The following is a 21,023-nucleotide window of genomic DNA, read 5'->3' on the forward strand; positions in this document are numbered from 1 at the left end:
AGAAAATTTCTAATTTTTTTTAAAGTATTACGAGGAATGAAATTAATAGTAACACAGAATCTCTACATCAACGTCCATTTGACGGAGTCAAGAGCAGCTGTCAAATGGAACAAGTGAAATATAGAGGAACCCAACTATATTGTAAGCAAACAACTTCCGGCAGACATTTTGTTTTATGCCTCAATAAAATCAATGAAAAAAAAATATTTGGAAAAATTCATAGTCAAAAATGACATTTAAGCCTGTAGCTAAATGTAGGTACATCTTGCTAACTTTAGCTAGTCAACCATTAGCGGAATTCACTTAATTGCCTAGAACCGTATGGTCGCCATCTTGTATCGAGCAAGTAAAGACGTCAGTTTTTTGTGCCGCTTCCAGCTGTGATAGCAAAACAAAATTAATAGTATGCGACCTCTGAACAACATTTCACAGGTGAGAAGTTGTTTTTTTTTTTGTATATTCCATAACTTAATTAGCAAAAATAAATACTTAAAATATATCAATATGTGTGTGAGGTAACAACAGATGAGATGGAATTTTAAAAAGAATTACTGAAATTAACTAACTTTATATTATTAATATTGTCTACATTCACTTACAATGGATATTTAACGACTGCAAGCAGTCAGTGAAGCTAATGTGCTAATCGACTAAGTTCTGAAGAATGCAAGTACGTTGCGTCACTTGTTACTTTGGGTTCATGTAGATCTGATCATTTTACTGTTTTTAAAATGAGTTAATGATCATAATATAATCTCTTACATCAAAATTGTGTGGAATGACTGCAGTTTCTGATCATTCTTTTACACTTTTTCAAGCATGTTTATTAAAAATTTAGTACATGTGGTTTTTGCTGCTACATAGTTTAGAGTAATGTACACTGTATAAATGTGGAATAACTTTACTTTTTTGTGAAGACGTTTAATTAAACATGAAGATACCACATCTTTGTGGAGAAAATGAACAGAAGTTAATTATTGTTAATTGTCCTCAGCAGACATGTATAGTAAAAATATATTGTTAAAAATTTAGTGGTGAAAATAAACTGTCACTGGCAAACTAGATAAGTTATACAGTTATAACCATAACCAAATATTGATACTTCTTGCTGACATTAGCTAATAAGCCATTAGCTAAAACTGATTTTATTACTTAATCAGTGATGTATGCCGATACAATAAGACTACAGCAGCACTACAATGAGAGATGATACATTCTAAAATGTTTACAGGTTTCTTTAAAAACAGGTATTTTTCTTTCCTATATTTTTGTCTTCAGAGCTGTAAACTGAGAAATTTTGAACATTATCGCTGAAAAGTTTAAGTAATTGTGTTCAAAAAGTAAAACTCATGTATTGTATGGATACGTTACAGTCACATTGATATGTTTCAAGGGTTTATTTTAGCTAATCTAGATGATTATGGCGTGCAGCTGGTATCAAAAACCAACAAAACCTTTCTCGCTCGCAAAATTAAATGTATTTTAATTTATTATCACTGGCATCTTTTCCACTGAATCATAGAACAACAGCTACTATTCATCCTGCAGACTTTTCGACCTTGTTATTGAAGAACAGCTAAACCATTGGATACATTCACTGAAACCTTTGCATTTTCCTTTAATGCCTTCCTGGCCTAATTAGACTCTAATGAAATCTTGACATGTAGCAGTTTCTCTATTAAAGTCGCTCAGAACTGAAACACGTTTTTCACCCAATTGACTGTTAAAACACTGGCGCTCATAACGCCACTCGGTTCATTACAAGACTGCCTTCTTCTTGAGAAATCACATAGTCACCATTTAAAGCTATTATGTCCCGGACCACGTTTGGTAAATATACAGAATGAGTGCAGGGCTTCTGCAAGGGAACTGTTTGCTCTGCAAGTTCACCGGCCTTTTCAGTACAGGAACCGATAGGACACTTACCTTCAAACAAAGCAATCTGACCCTAAGGTCCAACCAAGCCCAAATAACACCACGTGACTCGGCTGCCAACGTGAAGAGGATGTCGAGCTGAACCCACCTGACAAACCGTCACAATTACAACCACCTTCCAAAGGAGCCGCACGTCATCCGATCGGACTGTGGAGTTTATACTTGCCTGGACTTAATCGTGGAGAAAAGAGAGATCAGATTTGGAACATACCTTGCTTGCATCTGTGAATTCATCCAACTCGGAGTTTGGGTTTCATCCTCAGACGTCCGCGGCTGATTTTGTCACCATGCCGACGGGATCTGTAAGGCTCCACAGCATAAAAAAACTGGGACAGGAAAACCACAGCTATGAAGTTTCAGACGAAGGTAATGTACTATTTCCTATATAAATAATTTTTTTAATGACATCGACTATTGAACAAGTTGCGATGAATACGAAAAGAGTGGTTAGATAGAAACTAAACAGAATATTTATTACAATATCCATTTTATGTTTGTGTTGCAGGACCAGCGGGCTCCTATATGTAAGTATAACATTAAAATACTAAATACTAGGAACAAAGAACTGTCACACTTTCTCAACAATACATACAATATAGGCTCTTATCCATAAAATGACCATTTGTCCACATCTTGACTCCTTGCACCCACAATTTTCATGTATATTATTAGGATTGTGCTTGACAAAACAACACAAAAGTACATAACTGTAAAGTGGAGAAAATAAAGTTTTTAAGAAAACCAAATAAAATCTGAAATGTACCCCTTGCAGTCTGATAACCCTAAAAAAAAAATGTGGCAGCATCATGAAGTTGTTTCAGATTTGCCGCCATCCATGATGAGAATCTTACCTTTCAATAAATAAATGATGGCATTTAAAACATCTCAAAACTGGAGCAATTTAGTCAAAGCCTATAGGCTCTTCAACATCTGAAAACATAAGGAATGACCTCAAGTGTGTGTTCAAATTTGTAATGACAGATCTGGCAAATTTCTTTTATCCAGAGTGAGTCTTCATGTTTGCGATCAAAAAGATAGCTTCTACTTAATTTGTATCTTGTACGTATTTGTTTACATGAACAAAACGATTAAAATCACTGTCTACCATCCGGGAAGTGAGGGTACAGAAGACTCACTTTGGATACATTTTTTTTTTTTGCAGATCTGTCAGGAGAAATAATTAAATGTGTCTGAAGGGAAACAATGATATATTTTTAGAATTTTCACAAGATTTGGGCCACAATCTATGGGTCATAAGAGGTTAACATCATCCCTAAGGAAACATGTTATGCCAACTCAATCCCACTCCATAACCTCAGCTGATACTGTTGTCTGCAACCTAACAGCAACATTGATAACCTTTACAAAAAACACAAATATCATACAAAAATCAACTTAAGGAAAGAATTAAACAGAAAGTTAATGGCTGGTTGTATATTTTTTTGAGCTGGTACAATGGCTCTATATTAATGAAAAAACAGAACTGGATGTTTAGACTGTATATTCATATATTATCTATTTAACTTTGAACACAGACTTTCTCCTAAAATGTTTTTAAAATGTACCTTTTTCCGGTCAGCCAGTATGGATTGATTTCAACGATCAAGCAGATAAATTATTAACGCAACTTTGGTGTAAGATTGCTGACAGAAATCAAGCTCAAAGAACGAGATGATTTTAGATTTGTGATATGATGCTTCATCATTTGCACCATATTTTCCGTTGCTTTAACACATATGCAGTCACTGGAGGTTTGTGGCTGAGAGCACGGAGAATATGTCACACTCATGCTGTGGAGTAATCCTATGATTTCCTGTATTTTGATTGGTTTTGGGGTTGGTAGAAGAAGGGACTCGCTCACGGCCCTATTCATGCAAGAACCCCCAGTGTCTCAAATTATGCTATTGTTGAAAAATCTCCTTTTTCAGAAGGCTAAGAGAGAACATATTTTCTTATTTCAGGGAGGCTTTAGCTGTTTGCAGAAAGTTCCAGAGAACAGAAGGGATTCTCTATACATTTTGTATTAAGTCCTCATTGTGCCATAATATAAAAGGGTTACCTGGGGGGCAGTAAGTCACTGTTCCGCTTTGTTCCATGCAGGTCGATGACTAATTCAAAGGACAAGGAGAAGTAAGTACTAAATGGCAGTAGATGTTATGAATTCCTAATTCCATTCGCTTTGTAAATAAAACAGTTGACCTCCCCCTTTCCAACCAGGGCTCAAGGAAAGCAAGAGCAACCTGCCATTAGAGTCGGCTTCTTCCAGCTGGTAACAATCCTTCCGTTGTTGTTTTTTTTTTCCATTCTCTCTCATTGTGAGATTTCTCCCTGAAACACAAAGCGCGTTGTCGATGTTTGCCGCCCAGTTCCGCTTTTCCACTTGCAAGGACGTCGCGATGATGATAGTGGGCAGCTGTTGCGCCGTGCTGCACGGCTCGGCCCAGCCGCTCATGCTGCTGGTGTTCGGCCTGCTCACCGACACCTTCATCGAATACGACATCGAGCTCAACGAGCTGAGAGACGACCGCAAGGAGTGCGTGAACAACACTATCCGGTGGAAGAGGAACTACACCGTAGTCCAAGACCCGACTCGGCCTCTGAACCAGTCGGATCTGGGCCTCATCATCAACTCCACGTTAGAGATGCTGGTTCCCCTCAGAAACATGTCATGTGGGTAAGTGGGCTGTAAAAATGCATGAGGTTGGCTCTTTGAACTGTGAATGCACTATGAAGATGTGGTTTAAAAAAAAAAAAAGCCAGATATGCATTTAGGTTTTGTGTGTATGTTTTATTAACTGGCTGTGTGCTGATTTTCAGGATTCTGGACATCGAACATGAGATGACCATGTTTGCTTTCTATTATGTTGGGATTGGAGTATCTGTATTCTTGCTAGGATACTTTCAGGTTAGTCCTGAAATGTCACATCATCACATTGCTTGCTTCACTTAATGCTAGAATTAAAACCGAAGAAGCCATCTTGAAATTATTTGACCCAATCAATTGTGAAATCGTTGAAAGAAACTAGATGTAGAAATATACTAGGATTCCTCGATTAATAAACTAAATCACTAATTATAGATGTGATCATCATCATCGCCATTTTGTGAGTCCATGAACATTTTTACCTCTATGTGGGTTGTTCATCAATCAATTTAATCAGATGAACTGGGTAGCCGGTGGCCAAAAGTCAAGCTTCCAGCTCCTCCCACTCTTCACTATTCAACTTTTAACCCTGCTTTTGACTCAAACTCAAATGCGCCACCTATTGGCAGCAGCTCTATAGCCTGCCCCTATTACCTTAAACGTAATTAATGCACTATGATTAACAATTAATATGAAAAGCTAAGTTAAATAAAAATAGAATCAAAACCATGATGAATAAGTCTAATATAATGTAATAGATCATATAGAAAATCCAAAATTTAGTTGTGAATGTCTGACATTTCGACTCACTTCCGGTTCACCTATTGGTAAGCTAATATTTTTAAAAAAATGAAGTATCTGGGATAAAGTCAAGTGAAGTATAAACCGAACTGGGTATTTTATGTAAAATATTAATAATAATGATTTTGCACATTAGATAATAACAAAACTAAACCTTGGACTGCTGATCCACCTCAATAAAAGCTGAAGACAGGCTTTGAAAATCAATTTTCCATATTAGCTTCCCATTCTGCAACCAGAAGTGACTTCCTGTTTGTTATTGTTTATTTTGCCTATCAAAGAGAAAAATGAATATATTTTGCTTATTTGATGCTTGTACAGCATTGCGCAAGACTGAACTTAGAATAGCTACGTTTCCATAAATGTCTTTAATGGAAATGTGTAATTTTGAAAAAAAAACAAAAAACTATAGTTCTACTATAAAAGGTTTGGTGCTAGGATGAGGTGGCTGTATCAAAATTAGTTTATCTTGCAAAACTGCAATGGAAACACTTCTTTTTGCATCACATAAGTCACATGATCGACAACAGGATGTTGCCACTGGCGCAAACTACAAAGAAGACGACAGGAAGTAGCTGGAAGGTAATGGCGCCGTATGGTTTTTTGAAGGCACCACGTGAACTTCACGCCTATTCATGTGAGAATTTCATTGCATTTCTTTTAATCAGAACATCGCAATTGCAAAATTGAAAGTTTTTCGTCATTGGCAGAATATTGACAAAGTTTTGCGCTACATTTGTAAAATTCACAAGTCTGCCAAAATTTTCAGGTTTTTATTTGAAAAATAAATATTGGCATTCTGGCTCTTCAGCAATGCAGTATTACTACTTTGCTTAGCTGATCCTAATTGTGATATAATTTAAAAAATGCCTTTGTAAACAGATTCATGTAAAACAGGTGTAATTCCTCGCTACCTAACTCTGACCAAACGTAAGAGTGACCTCCTTCGAATCCACTGACAGATCTCTCTGTGGGTGACAGCCGCTGCCAAACAGATTCAGCTCATCAGAAAAATGTACTTCAGCAAAGTGATGAGGATGGAGATCGGCTGGTTTGACTGCACCTCTGTCGGGGAGCTCAACACTCGCATGTCAGAGTGAGTCGGGACGGGTGGGTTGACCCTCCGGGCTGCAGCCCAGGAGTCTGACTTACAGACGTTCGTGTCTGTCTCAACAGTGACATAAACAAGATCAACGACGCCATCGCCGACCAGGTCGCCATATTTGTCCAGCGCTTCACCACGTTTGTGTGCGGCTTCTCCATCGGATTCGTGAAGGGATGGAAGCTGACGCTTGTCATCATCGCTACCAGTCCATTGATTGGGGTTGGAGCGGGCCTCATGGCTCTGGTGAGAATACAACCGCTCTTCATTGTGTGTAAATTACCTTGACTTAATTAATTGGCACTTATCAAGACATTTCAACCTCACTTTAACTTGTAACAAGTAGAATCTTGACTTAATTTCTCACTAAAGCTGGTCAAAAGTCAGTTTTTAAAAAGAAGCTGTAAAGCTTTTCTATTGTATCTGTTGTAGAAATCATTCATTATGGTATATTTGATAACGTTATCGTTTAATTTTTCATCTGTCATATGACTGAATGATTTCTATTGTGTGTTTTTAATGAGAAGTGATGTTTTTTATGTTTTGGATCTCTGATGATTTACATATATCATATAAACTTTGTTTATTATTGACTAAAACTAGAAGAAATATATAAATTCTTTAATTTAATGAAATTTGTGCCCCCGTCATTAGTTAGAAATGACAGAGGAGTTTTAGATTTAGATGGACTATGCAACCCCCAAGTAACATGATGCAGAGAAACTTAAAAATGGCTTCGGGCTTAATCTTATTATTGTGCTTAAGTTGTAAAAAACCAAACAAATAAATGTCTAGGTGCTGTTACTTGGTTTGGAAATGAACTTATGAAAGTTTCTACAAGTCTCAAACCATTTCAGGTGACTACCTCTAGAAGCTCATCAAGAAAATGCAGAGTGTGTGTAAAGTAGTAATCACAGCAAAATGTTGCTACTTTGAAGAAACTAGAATATAAGGGCTATTTTCAGTTGTTTTACACTTTTTTGTTTAGTGCATATTTCCACATGTTATTCATAGTTTTGATGCCTTCAGTGTGAATCTACAATGTCAATAGTCATGAAAATAAAGGAAACTCATTGAATTAAAAGGTGTGTCCAAACTTTTGGTCTGTACTGTATATGGAGTGAGTTTCAGCCCTCTTTAATCAACTTTGCATCTGTTTCTCATGCAGTTCGTGGCCAAGTTGACAGGGATGGAGCTGCAGGCCTACGCTAAGGCCGGCGCTGTGGCCGATGAAGTCCTCTCTTCCATCAGGACTGTTGCTGCTTTTGGAGGGGAGAAAAAGGAAGTGGACAGGTGCGGATTGTGCAAGGTTGCAAACTGAAGCGAGAAGCGTTGATTCTTTTCCGTGGAAATTAAGTCGAGCTTCTGTCTTTTTCTAAAGGTATGACAGGAACCTGGTCTCGGCGCAGCAATGGGGCATCAGGAAGGGGATGATCATGGGTTTTTTCACTGGGTACACGTGGCTGATCATCTTCCTGTGTTATGCACTCGCCTTCTGGTACGGCTCCACTCTGGTGATCGACACTGAGGAGTACACACCAGGAACGCTGCTGCAGGTACTTATGACTTAACACACAATGCATGTCTTACAAGTCTTGTATAAGTCAGAGTTTTGTTAATACTGTCTGGAAATGTAGAAAAAAAGAACCAGCAAAACCTTTTGTTTTCTTTCAGGTTTTTTTCGGGGTGCTGGTTGCAGCCATGAATTTGGGTCAGGCCTCCCCATGTTTGGAGTCGTTTGCAGCCGGCCGCGGAGCTGCTACTATAATATTTGAGACTATTGACAGAGTAGGAATGCCTCATGATTTACATTTTCCCACTGAAAATTTTGCTGTAAATAATTGCCTTATTAAACATTTTTCATTACCTTGATTTGTCGTCCCAGGAGCCAGAAATTGACTGCTTATCAGAGGCTGGATACAAGCTGGACCGTGTCAAAGGAGATATTGAATTCCACAATGTGACCTTCCACTATCCATCCAGACCGGAAGTTAAGGTAAAGTACTGCTTGAAATATATGAAAGCTTTATGAATTTTTTAGATTTTAAGCCCTAGAAGCACACAAGGAAGCTCCAACTGAACAATTAAAGTAAAAATAAATAGAATATTTAGTTGTTTTTGCTTTGGAGAGAAGAAACTATTCATTTTTAAAATCCTAATTATGTTTAATAAGCTCTGATTGTGCCATGTAAAAGAGGTCGGTTTTATAGAGATACGGTATTTCAGAACTAGCTGCCCTGTTCATCCAACATTTTGTCCTCTTTATGTCTGTCTCCGTAATGCAAATATCCAATAACACCAACCCATTGAGATTAGATTTCTGCAGTCAGTATATTTCTTATTATGTCTGTCTGTGAGCAGATCCTGGACCAGCTCAGCGTGGCGGTGAAGTCAGGTGAGACCACCGCCTTCGTGGGGCCGAGCGGAGCGGGGAAGAGCACCGCCATCCAGCTCATTCAGCGCTTCTACGACCCTAAAGAAGGCATGGTAGGTGCAGGCCTTGGCGTGTCACACTCTTAATGAACTGGTTCCTCCATCATTCCTCCCATCACTTCTCCTGAGACCGAAGCTTTCCTCGACACACTCCTCCATCCTTTTTCAGCTCTCAAAAAATAACCATCCCCTGAGGACGACAGAGGTACATGATAATCCGTTTCATTATTCAGTTAATGGTTCCTAACAGCCTCATTTTTCACTTTTTGAAAGAATTGCACACCCTCACAAACCCTCTCTTCCTCTTTTCCAGCCTATCAGAAAGGACATATTGCTTTCTGAAGGTTTTTGAAAAAACTGACAACTACCATTGTTGCTAAGAAAGAAAGAAGCGTGGCACATTGCTTTAATAGCATCATAAATCAAGTCCCCTTTGTCTTAGGTGACGCTGGACGGTCATGACATCAAAGGCCTGAACATCCAATGGTTGCGCTCTCTGATTGGGATAGTAGAGCAGGAGCCTGTACTGTTTGCCACCACCATCGCGGAGAACATACGCTACGGTCGACCTGGGGTCTCTATGGCGGACATCATCACTGCTGCAAAGGAGGCGAACGCGTACAACTTCATCATGGACCTCCCACAGGTTTGACACACAGAGAGAAAAAGGACAAGAAACGTCCAGGTTAAGATTTCTTGTTTTTGTTGTTTTTTTATTTTTTTTTTTGCAACTTTATTGTTCCGGATCGTCAAACACAGTGTGGAAAAAGTACGAGCAAATAACTGGCTGTGCCACTCTTGCTAGCAGAAACTACTAAGTAGTGTTTGTGATAACTGGTAATGACGCTTTCACATTGTTGTGGAGGAATCTTACCCACTCCTTCCAATTAATGACCTTAATGGTCCCATTGGTGACTTTAACTTCCCTATTATTGACTTTGATAGCCCCATTCAGTCACACTGAAGGGTTTTGCACTGTGAAGGGTACCTTTAAGGTTGTACCTTGGCATCTTAATTGGATTTAAGTTGAAACTTTGATTAAATCACATTCTCTTTTTTTAACTCCAGTGAATCCCCATTTTTCGCTTGGGTTAGGGCCTCCTGCCACCTGCGAGTAACTGGAATCCAAGCAAAGAAAAAAAAAGCTAACTAAAAAAATTGTACAAATTAAGAAATACTATTTAATAGCAAAGTGAATTTAAAAAGTACAATTTTATTTTATTTTCTTAAATCCTGCAGAAATTTGACACATTGGTGGGTGAGGGCGGGGGCCAGATGAGCGGAGGGCAGAAACAGAGGATAGCCATCGCTCGGGCTTTGGTCAGGAACCCTCGTATCTTACTTCTGGACATGGCGACTTCTGCTTTGGACAATGAGAGTGAAGCTATCGTTCAGGAAGCTCTGGATAAAGTATGTATGTCTTGTGCATGCATTCTGTTTCCAGGTAACCCAGTTACAGTCGTGAAATCTGAAATACTTTGGGCTTTCTTACAGGTACGCATGGGACGCACCACCATCTCTATTGCTCACCGACTGTCCACCATAAAGAACGCAGACGTAATTGTTGGCTTCGAGCATGGCCGGGCGGTGGAGAGGGGAAAACATAATGAACTGCTGGAGAGGAAGGGGGTGTACTTCACTCTTGTCACCCTGCAGAGCCAGGGAGACAAGGCTTTGAATGAGAAGGCCCGGCAAAGTGAGTTTAGCATTTGAAATAAATCTGGCCACATCAGTTGCCAAATATTGAGAAAGTTTCTCTTTCAAAGCCAGAACTTAACTACAATAGTACAACATAAACACAATTTTTTGCTTTCAAAAATATATTGACATTTTTCTAGTAACACAAACTGTTGCAGAGTTTTGCAAATTTCCCTTGTGCAAATGAGTTGACTTTGACATGTTCTGTGTTAGCATGCTAACAGCCCCATTAGTGGCCTTAACAGCCCTACTAGTGAACTTGAGGGCCCAATTAATAACCTTAACGAACCCATTGGTAACCTTAATAACCACATTAATAACCTTAATGGACCCATTGGTAATATTATTTGCCCAATTAGTGACCTTACCTCATCAAGTAATGACCCTGATGACCCCATTAATGACAGTAATGAAACTATAATTACCTTCAATGGACACATTAATGACCCTAAAGGACCAATTGGTCACCTTAACTATCCGATTAGTCAACTTGATGATACTATTAATGACCTTAAAAGGCCCTTTGGTAACCTTATTGCCCACAGTAATGACCTTCACGGACTAAATGGTGACATTAATTGCCCTATTAGTGACCTTAATGGCTTCATTAATGACCTTAACTGCTCCATTAGTGACATTGACAGCCCTGTTAGTGACTAACTGATCCACTGGAGGTAATATTGTATAGCTTATGAGAAAAATTGAAGATTGTAATCAAAAATTGCTAAATTGTTCTGATTGCAAGTTTTAGCCCCACATGTCATGCTCAGAACCAAAGATGAATTTTTAATAATGGGCCAACTGTTTTTAAGACACAAAACAAGTCCAATCTCTTTCCATTTAAGCTTTTAGGATTGTTACTTTAGTAAAGAGATACATTTTTTAAAAATCCAGTTCAAACAAGTTATTGTCCCTTCGACTTTTCTCTCCGTGTTCAGACACTGTCTACTGAACTCACACCCACACAAATAGTAAATACTGTTTGTACTCTTCCTCTTAGTCTCAGTGTTTATAAAGGAATGGCTGATCAGAGAACTATGTTAAATGAATCACTTTCCTTTTTCCTGTCTTCTATTAGTGGCTGAGGGTTTAGAGCCGGAGCCAGAGAAGTTAAATCTATCCAGAGCAGGCAGCTATCGCGCCAGTTTAAGGTATTGTCCGAACACTTTCTACATTAATTGCTCTTTCACTCACTTCAGGTTCACATTCATTTACTCAGCTTTAAATGTGCATCTAAATAGGACTGCTCCAGCTGTCTTTTTACAGCTGAAATTGACTGTGCTACAGCAATCACCGTCACTGTAATTTAGTTAATTACCTTTTATATTTCCTTCAACATTTAGAGCGTTTAGCTTACGCCGTCATCCAGAGCCTCTTAAATATCGCGGCGAGAGGAGAGAGAGAGAGAGACTTAAAGGTTCCCGTTAATAAGTTCAATTACTCCAACAGTGCTGAGTGGTTACATTGTGCGAAAACACCTGAATATGTAAGCGTGCGATAAGTGAAGAACATCTGAGATAATTTGTTTTGAGCAGAGCTTCGATCCGCCAGCGCTCCCGGTCCCAGCTTTCCAACCTGATCCCAGACTCCTCGGTTCCCATCACTGGAGACCTCGGCCCCGGAGCCTACTCTATGTCTCAAGAAGACAAATATAAGGTGCGTTGTGATGTCAATGTTTAGCCTGGCCGTCTGTAATCAACTAGCACAGCTAACCTGTGTGTACCTTCAGAAATCCACGCCAGAGGAGGAAGAAGAGGAGGAGCTGGTGGAACCTGCTCCAGTTGCCAGAATTTTAAAGTACAACGCTCCAGAGTGGCCCTACATGGTGTTTGGATCTCTGGGGGCTGCAGTCAATGGAGGCGTTAACCCAGTTTATTCGCTGCTGTTCAGTCAAATCCTAGCGGTATGATCCGAAAGAAAACCAGCAAAGTTGTTTTTCATCATGGAACATCTTTACAGTTCCATCCATCCATCCATTGTCTGTTCACCCTTGTCCCTAATGGGGTCGGGAGAGTTGCCGGTGCCTATCACCAGCTACGTTCCGGGCGAGAGGCGGGGTACACCCTGGACAGGTCGCCAGTCCGTCGCAGGGCAATCTTTACAGTTCGTCTTGTTAAAATAACAGATTTCGGTGTGTTTTCTGGGGGACATTTTGTGTGAAAGACCAACACAAAGTAGTTGGAAATCAAAAAAGTGTGGTGTGCCTTTTATTTTTGCCCCTTTTCAAATGTCACCTAATTTGTAAACAGCTGATCAGAACACTAAAATTGTGCTTTGGGTGGCAGAAAACAAAAAGTATATCCACAGTTTAAAATGGTAGTGGCTGCATCATGCTGGTAGGTGGTACGTATCTACGTACCACCTACCTTCAAAAGGTAGATGGCAGGTGGAGAAAATCAGAGTTGATAAGGTGAATGAAGCTAAATATAGGTTGAAACTTGGAGGAAAATGTTTAGGTCACTGAAGATTGGAGAGAGATGTGAGATTCAAGTTCCAACGTCCCTAAAGTTGAACTTAGAAGTAGATCAAAGCATATTCATGTGTTGGAATGGACCAGTCAAAGTCCAACCTGATCTAGATTCAGCCATTTTGCAAAGAAGAAATAAACGGCAAAATCGAGACAATTTCTGAGGGCTAAATAAAAATGTACGCCACACTTTTTAGAGTAATACAAGTAAAAAAAAAATTAAGTATACTATTTTACTCTTTCGTCACTATTATGCACTACTTTGTGTTGAGCTCTAATAATCATAATAATATTATAAAATAAACACTAAAAAACGTGAAAACTTTAAAATATTTTTTCTAGACTGTTCACGTGTGGACATGAGAGTCCATATTGAATATTTCTTCTTCTACATCTTTATGCTGTGTGTTTGCAGACCTTCTCTGTGACAGACCCCGACGCTCAGAGGAGAGAGATTAATGGAATCTGCGTGTTCTTTGTCATGGTTGGAGTCGTCTCCTTCTTCACCCAGATGCTGCAGGTAGAGCAGCAGTTAGCTCCGACAAGACTGATTGCTTCACTGTTTTTCTTCTGCCGCCTTCAAGGGAGCAAAAGAAGTCAGAACAGAACACTCTCATGTTGATAAATGAATGCATTTATCGAATAAATAAAGCTTCACCTCGTCTCCTTGGGAGGGGAATATCGAGTCCCGGGAGTCTATAAGTCAGAATAGAGACATTACACTGTGTTCACGTGACGGTATTTTAGATTGAATAAAAACCGTTCCTGTCTGCGTGCGTCTGCAGGGTTACGCGTTTGCCAAGTCCGGAGAGCTGCTGACCCGCAGGTTGCGGCGAATTGGGTTTCAGGCCATGCTGGGCCAGGAAATCGGTTGGTTTGATGATCACAGGAACAGCCCCGGAGCTCTGACCACACGCCTGGCGACCGACGCCTCGCAAGTGCAAGGGGTGAGTTGGAGCCTCGAAAATAATAAGCAATATTTTAAATAATGACGCATTACAGCAACTGATTGTGGAATGTCACGTTTTGCTTATTTCTTAAACATTACTTCAGTCAAAACCACTTCAAATGCAACATTTTTATGTTTGTTTCATTACACTTTTGACTTAATGACTGCTTTAAATATGTTGGTTTTTTTCCAGCAAATACATATTTTCTTTTTATCTGTACATTCTATTTAACAATTAATCTTTTATAAAATTAGTTGACGATTAATTCAGTAATCCATTCATCACAATTAATCTGGTTAATGATTTCAGCCCTAATGATTTATACAGTTTGAGTTTGTAATTCTAACCTTTCTGGATTCCTCTACAGGCCACAGGCTCCCAGATCGGCATGATCGTCAACTCCCTGACCAACATCGGCGTGGCCGTCATCATGTCCTTCTACTTCAGCTGGAAGCTCACTCTGCTCATCCTCTGCTTCCTGCCCTTCATCGCGCTCTCCGGTGGCTTCCAGGCCAAGATGCTCACAGGTTTCGCCAAGCAGGACAAGCAGGCCATGGAATCAGCCGGGCAGGTCAAAATAAAAAATTCAAAAAAATAAACAATAAATGACACAAAACACAGTTTTTCACATGTAATTGGAACCTATTTGTCAGAATAGTCTGAAAATGTCATCATTCCGATAGTAAATGACAAGTCAACAGTATCATCACAGCAACCTTAGTAACCTTAAAGGTGTCGGCTGACATCTGCTGTCTAACCCACAGACGGCTGATAAGAGAAGACTTGACAGCAATGTCTATTTTAAGCTCCATGTTGGAGTTTCTTCATAAAAAAAAAAAAGATTTCTCTCACTTGTGAGCAGAAAAAGTGTTTCCTCAGCTTGAGCCTGAGCCACCCAAGCTTAAAACTTGATGTGCTTGAAGGGCACAGAGTAAAAAAAGAAACAATACAGTAAGAGTAATAAAGTTCAAAAGAATGTTCAAAAGTCAATTTACTCTGAACCTTCTTTGTGCCATGTTAATTATACCAATGCAGCGAACCCCACCCATCCAAGTAAAGTGGATTAGACGAAAATTTAATGATCCCTGTGGGAGGAAAATTGGCTTATTGCGTTCTCAATAGGAGAGGATACAGATAAGAGCCGAGCCACTGCCTTATCTAGATCTTACTCTCCCTCACATATTAAAAGAAACGCGAATTAGAAACGGCTTCTCCGCTCTGTCTGTCTTTTAATCTCTTGACTCTCCTCTTTTTTTTTTTTTTTGTTGGCAGATTTCGGGCGAGGCCTTGAACAACATCCGCACCATCGCCGGCCTGGGGAAGGAGCGGAGCTTCGTGGAGACGTACGAGGCGCACTTGACCGCGCCGTATCAAGCGGCCTTGAAGAAGGCGAACGTCTACGGCGCTTGTTATGGCTTCGCGCAGTGCGTGGTCTTCTTGACGAATGCCGCGTCCTTCAGGTTCGGAGGCTACCTGGTGGAACAAGAAGGGCTCCATTTCAGCTTGGTGTTCAGGTGGGACTAGGACACTAAAGTGCCATCACCTCCAAATATCAGTAAGGTTTAATTTTGTAAGTAATACTGGAAGATGTTTTAAATATCCATAAAAATTAACTAAATGACCAAAACCACTAAATAAAATGGATTTAAAAAACACACAACCGAAACCATAATTAGAGCAGATTATGAAGTCTCTGTATCAGAATAGCATTTCAAAAAATATGAATCAGAGTGGAAATTGTTGAACTCCTTTTAATTTATCAAGCAATTTATTGATTTATTCCGACAATTAAGAGTTGTTGCATTAGTAAACAACTCGTAGAAGGACATAGAAATGAAACACAAGTAATGAATGTTTTTTTACAATTTTTTATGAATGTTTGTTTTGCAAACATTGCACTTTATATAAAACTTATGGACCCATACCAGGTGAATTGTATTGATATTTAAGGATTTTTATTGTCAATACTCAAGTATTTGAAAATAATTAAGTTGTTATATATACTTTTGGGAACAATGCAGAATTTTTGGCCAGGCAACATATTAAACCTTTATAAAGTAATGTTTCTCTAGTGAACAGGGGGCCAAAAGAGTTCTTCCAGGTGAATTAATATAAGGGTTTAGATTAAAGCTTACACATGTTAGAATGGCTTAGTCAAAGTCCAAATCTAAAATTAGCAAATGGACTTTAATGGATCACTTAAATTCTTAAGAATCTTAAATTATTTTTCCAAGGAAGGATAACTAATGTTTGGTTTCTAGCTGATATACCCCAGAAGGTGGGAGATTGCAAAGTATTAACTCAAGAGTGGCTGAATACAAATACATTCAACTTCCTACATTCACAATTACGAATGCCATTGTGTTGATTAAATCCCTTTAAAAAGGTTGAAAATGATGATGTATGAACTCCTTTGGAAGGTGTTGAATTTATATGCTGTTATATTTTCAGTCACAAGCTATCAGAAAAATACTTGTCATGTTAGGAGTCTGAGTCACTGATAAAAAAAATAAAACAAAGATGACAGATCTATGAAAAATGTCATCCGAGATAAAACTTACTGGACGAGAGATCACAATATATCACCGTTTGTTTCAGGGTGATCTCAGCCATCGTCACCAGCGGCACTGCTTTAGGCAGAGCCTCGTCTTACACTCCCGATTACGCCAAGGCCAAGATCTCAGCGGCGCGCTTCTTCCAGCTGCTGGACCGCGTGCCTCCAATCAGCGTCTACAGCAACAGGGGAGAAAAATGGGTACGGAGGCATGTTATTGTTCTGTGTTGCATTCCCCACTGAGACAGCAAAAGCTGGCAGACAAGATGCAAGTCTCATCATCTACAGATTGTTTTAGATCAAAGGAAAGAAGTGTGTGGGTTTGTTGGAAAGGAGGAGACAAAAAAAAGTCACTTTATAAAACATAATCTTTTTGCTCTGTTTTCACTTTCTGTCATGTTTTTTTTAGGATAACTTCCAAGGGAACCTTGACTTCATCGAGTGTAAGTTCACCTACCCCACCAGGCCCGACATTCAGGTCCTGAACGGCTTGAACGTCTCGGTGAAGCCCGGTCAGACGTTAGCCTTCGTGGGTAGCAGTGGCTGTGGGAAGAGCACCAGCGTCCAGCTGCTGGAGAGGTTCTACGATCCGGATAATGGGAAAGTGGTGAGGAAAACCAGTAACATCTGACTACTGACTGTCAACCAGTTCATTGTGGGTCTGGTGCCTCCAAAGGTATTCATAGCCATGAAACCTTTCCATATTTCCTCATGTTTTAACCTTCCACCACTTTACTACTACAGCTATTGCTGACCTTTTTTAAATGCCACATTTTGAACTTTCAGACGGCTAAACGTTATGTATGATCACTCTAATGAGGCTCATCATAACTGGAAATAACTCTTGATGTTTCATATCAAGGAATAATTGCTAGACTTTCAGCGTGTGTGCTGATGGATGTGCTCCACGTTACTTCAGTCCATCCAGTGAGAAATGCTGAGTGAATCCTCTTTAAAATGTGTAGTCCTTGTTTCAGTGGGCTGTCTTTGTGCCAGCTAGGAATCTCTGCCAAGAATCAAATGGTCTTAATTGCGACGGAAATGGTTTTGAAAGCATGTCGCCGTAATTGTCCGTCTGATATTCAAAGAGGACAGAATCACCTCTGCGTAGATAGGAGCAAAATTACAGTAGAGATAGTGCTATGATAGCTCGTTATGTGGATTGTATTTCCAGACCGCGATCATTAGATCACTTTCTACTAATGGCAAAATGAATTTCCTTCCTGTAGCTGATTGACGGCCATGAATCAACCCGCGTCAACGTGCCCTTCCTTCGTTCCAAGATCGGCATCGTTTCTCAAGAGCCCGTTCTGTTCGACTGCAGCATTGCAGAGAACATCAAGTACGGCGACAACTTACGGGAAATTGGCATGAATGAAGTCATCTCGGCCGCCAACAAGGCCCAGCTTCATGACTTTGTGATGTCGCTCCCAGAGGTACTGTAGATTTTCAGTGTATGTGCTTTGGTGAATGATGGGGTTGAGGTAATGGGGTGATCAGGAAAGTGGTTAGCATTGAATGGTATTAGGAACTCATTGGGCAATAGCTGGGGGGTTCACCCTAGATAGGTTTGCCAGAAACATATCCAGAGTTACCTTGTTTGCAATGTGTAGAAAGAAGACCCAAGTCTTTCCATTAAGCACAGTGCTATGCTGTACAATAAGATTCAATTCCTAGACACTAATGTTGTAAGAAAGCAACAAGTTCCTTAGGTAGTCATGCCGCCATGTTGCATCAAAACAGTACATAAAGCTAAGAAGTGAAAACAGTTTATGCCATAGTCTTTGCTATGCTTATGTTCTTTTAGCAACTCAATGGGTGCAGGTGGTTTCTTCTACAACACAAAGCCATTTTTTGCAGACTTACTCTGTAGCTTAAAAACTAGATTATCAAAACTCAGTACTAATATTCACCACCCACTTTAGTTGGGCAGATTGCTTGATGAACCCATGCCAAGCACAAGGCAGAATGAAGAAGAAAGGGTATATAAGTGAATTCCACTGTGGATTGTGTTAGCAACAGATACACTGACACAGAGTTCTTGTCCCCTCCTCATTCCATAGAAATACGACACCAACGTGGGCTCCCAGGGTTCTCAGCTGTCTCGTGGTCAGAAACAGCGCATCGCCATCGCCAGGGCGATCATACGCGACCCCAAGATCCTGCTGCTGGACGAGGCCACCTCGGCCTTGGACACGGAGAGCGAGAAGGTAGGGCTTCGGTAAACCGAGGGGCTCCGTTTTCTGCCAGCACGGCGCAGCTGGCTCAGTGTTCTCCGGGCACTGCAAGCAAAAAGGGCAGGTAGTTAATTATTATCATCGTTAACATCATCATCATTCATCATGTCTATTATTATCCCAAGCTGCTTACAGTACATCCCAACCCTCTGGTGGAGCCTCTCTAGCATGAATATTATCTGTGGGCCTCTGCAGCAGCTTTTCCATCTCAAAGAGTTGAACCATGCTGAGCAGCAGAGGGACTGCTCCACTGCAACATTCTAATGATAGTAATCAACACATGATTGTGAAATTGCTATAATTGTGATGGTTTTGTCTGCTTTGTGGGAGATTAGATGATGGCTCCTGCCTGTAGGCGTGTGTGTGTGTGTGTGTGTGTACACCGTTTCAACATACGTCAATGTATTTGTATTTACATGCGTGTCCGTTTTGATGGCAATTACAGACCGTGCAGGAAGCCCTGGACAAAGCCAGAGAGGGACGGACATGCATCGTCATCGCTCATCGCCTCTCCACCATTCAGAACTCGGACATCATCGCTGTCATGTCCAGGGGCTTCGTGATCGAGAAGGGGACGCACGACCATCTCATGGCCCTGAACGGGGCCTACTACAAGCTGGTGACGACGGGGGCACCGATCAGTTAACTGATCACAGGCCCAGCAGGAAGCGCTCTCTTGGAGATAAGGACTGAAAGCATGCCTAGCTTGACATCGAGTAAACAAAAAGGGTGGAAAAGCCCATTGTTGCGGTATTTATTTTTATGATGGTATCTTGAGAAGAAGATGGGGATTTCAGAGAAGGGAAATCAAGAGATGTTGTGCTTTTTGCTGCTCAGGTGTTTGTTTCTTACAGCTTTGCAATTGTACAAAATTGTGCTGTTCTGAATTAGTTGCTGGCTGTAGTGCAGGAAATTACATTTCTACATTAGAACTTGGATTTAACTTGAATTTTGATTTACTCTTTGTCAACTCAGTGATTAATTTGTAATGGAAGAATATATTTGGTGTTGTTTTGATTTTTGCATTTTAGTGTGAGTCTGTGTATCCGTTCAAGCCATTTTTGTGTTAGGATTTTAATTTTTTTTTTACTTTTATTCCATAAACATAACTTGACAGATTTGTGATGGATGATAATGAAAGTTATTTGAAAGTGAGAAGATTTTAATTTCCTGTACAGCAAGTATAAAAAAAGAGTGGACTCATCATGTACATCACCTCTAGCTTTAGCTGTAAAATTAACATCCACATTTCTGGAAGCTTCTGACTGTTAACCAGAATAGTTAAAATCAATGACATAAAACCAGCCTGCATGTATTTTTTTCACTTATGTATTTGTTTGATACTGAAATAAAGCTTTAACCTCTCATGAACCTAGAATCAATAATCGAATTTAATCAAGTGCCATTGTTAAATTCTTAATTGATTATGCTTCAAAGGTAACTAAACTGGTGGGTTTTTAGTCTAGATTTAAAGTCACTCTGTGTTTCAGGAGTTTTGCAGTTTTCTGGAAGTTTGTTCCAGATTTGTGGTGCATAAATGCCAAATGCTGCTTCTTCTCATTTGGTTCTGGTTCTGGTTCTGGGAATGCAGAGCAGAACCAGAACCAGAAGACCTGAGAGGTCTGGAAGGTTGATACAACAACAGCAGATCTTTAATGTATTGTGGTGCTAAGCAGTTCAGTCATTTATAAAGTAGCAACAGTATTTTAAAGTCTATTCCCTGAACTACAAGGAGCCAGTGGAGGAACTTTAGACCTGGAGTAAAATGGTTTAGCAGTTAGCAAATGTACTAGCAAACTTCTAACGCATTTTTTATCATGATGGACATGATATGGTGATGTGGTTTTACAATTCCATTAACTCTTTAGCTAACAGTGCTAAAACAGTTAGCTTAAATAGGTCTGTTTAAATTGTGATGTACTTTTAAGCTTTTTGAATTTAAAAATGTAAACCACACATCCAAACTTGAGAGTTATAGTAGCTGTAGTCTAATTCACTGGGGATATTTGTCCAATAATAGTGTGAAAACAAAGCTGTGGTGATAGCAAAAAAGCTAATCTACAATTAACGTTTTTTTTTTTTTTTACCTTTTTGGTTCTAAAATTCACACACATTTAGTAACCTGTTCAATAATTTTACAAGGTATGATGCTGTTCTTGTTCCAATTGTTTGCCAACTGTGAGCTATTCCCCCAAAATCAGC

General features: G+C 39.7%; 1 protein-coding gene across 4 annotated transcripts; it reads left to right on the top strand.

Moving 5' to 3' along the window:
• The first annotated feature begins 2,027 nt into the window (after positions 1-2,027).
• Positions 2,028-20,192, top strand: abcb11b (ATP-binding cassette, sub-family B (MDR/TAP), member 11b). 4 transcript variants are annotated; one of them, XM_028011644.1, is made up of 29 exons: positions 2,034-2,128; positions 2,199-2,301; positions 2,441-2,459; positions 4,036-4,065; positions 4,153-4,204; positions 4,302-4,609; positions 4,753-4,840; positions 6,343-6,476; positions 6,557-6,728; positions 7,651-7,775; positions 7,864-8,038; positions 8,157-8,270; positions 8,368-8,478; positions 8,844-8,969; positions 9,358-9,561; positions 10,155-10,325; positions 10,410-10,611; positions 11,692-11,764; positions 12,149-12,269; positions 12,343-12,516; positions 13,496-13,600; positions 13,866-14,027; positions 14,398-14,601; positions 15,303-15,544; positions 16,629-16,785; positions 16,994-17,191; positions 17,814-18,020; positions 18,648-18,794; positions 19,267-20,192. In XM_028011644.1, the coding sequence occupies exons 2-29, from the start codon at positions 2,223-2,225 to the stop codon at positions 19,465-19,467; spliced, it is 4,101 nt and encodes a 1,366-aa protein (XP_027867445.1). In that variant the 5' UTR covers positions 2,034-2,128; positions 2,199-2,222; the 3' UTR covers positions 19,468-20,192. The 4 variants fall into 4 exon arrangements, with proteins under 4 accessions (XP_027867446.1, XP_027867448.1, XP_027867445.1 ...); XM_028011645.1 differs by lacking the exons at positions 14,398-14,601; positions 15,303-15,544 and having other exon boundaries at positions 2,028-2,301; positions 13,866-13,950; positions 16,667-16,785; XM_028011647.1 differs by lacking the exons at positions 16,994-17,191; positions 17,814-18,020; positions 18,648-18,794; positions 19,267-20,192 and having other exon boundaries at positions 2,028-2,301; positions 15,303-15,600; positions 16,629-16,716.
• Positions 20,193-21,023: the final 831 nt, after the last annotated feature.

Source organism: Xiphophorus couchianus, chromosome 24 (genome assembly GCF_001444195.1).
Source record: "Xiphophorus couchianus chromosome 24, X_couchianus-1.0, whole genome shotgun sequence".
Taxonomy (NCBI): Eukaryota; Metazoa; Chordata; class Actinopteri; order Cyprinodontiformes; family Poeciliidae; genus Xiphophorus; species Xiphophorus couchianus.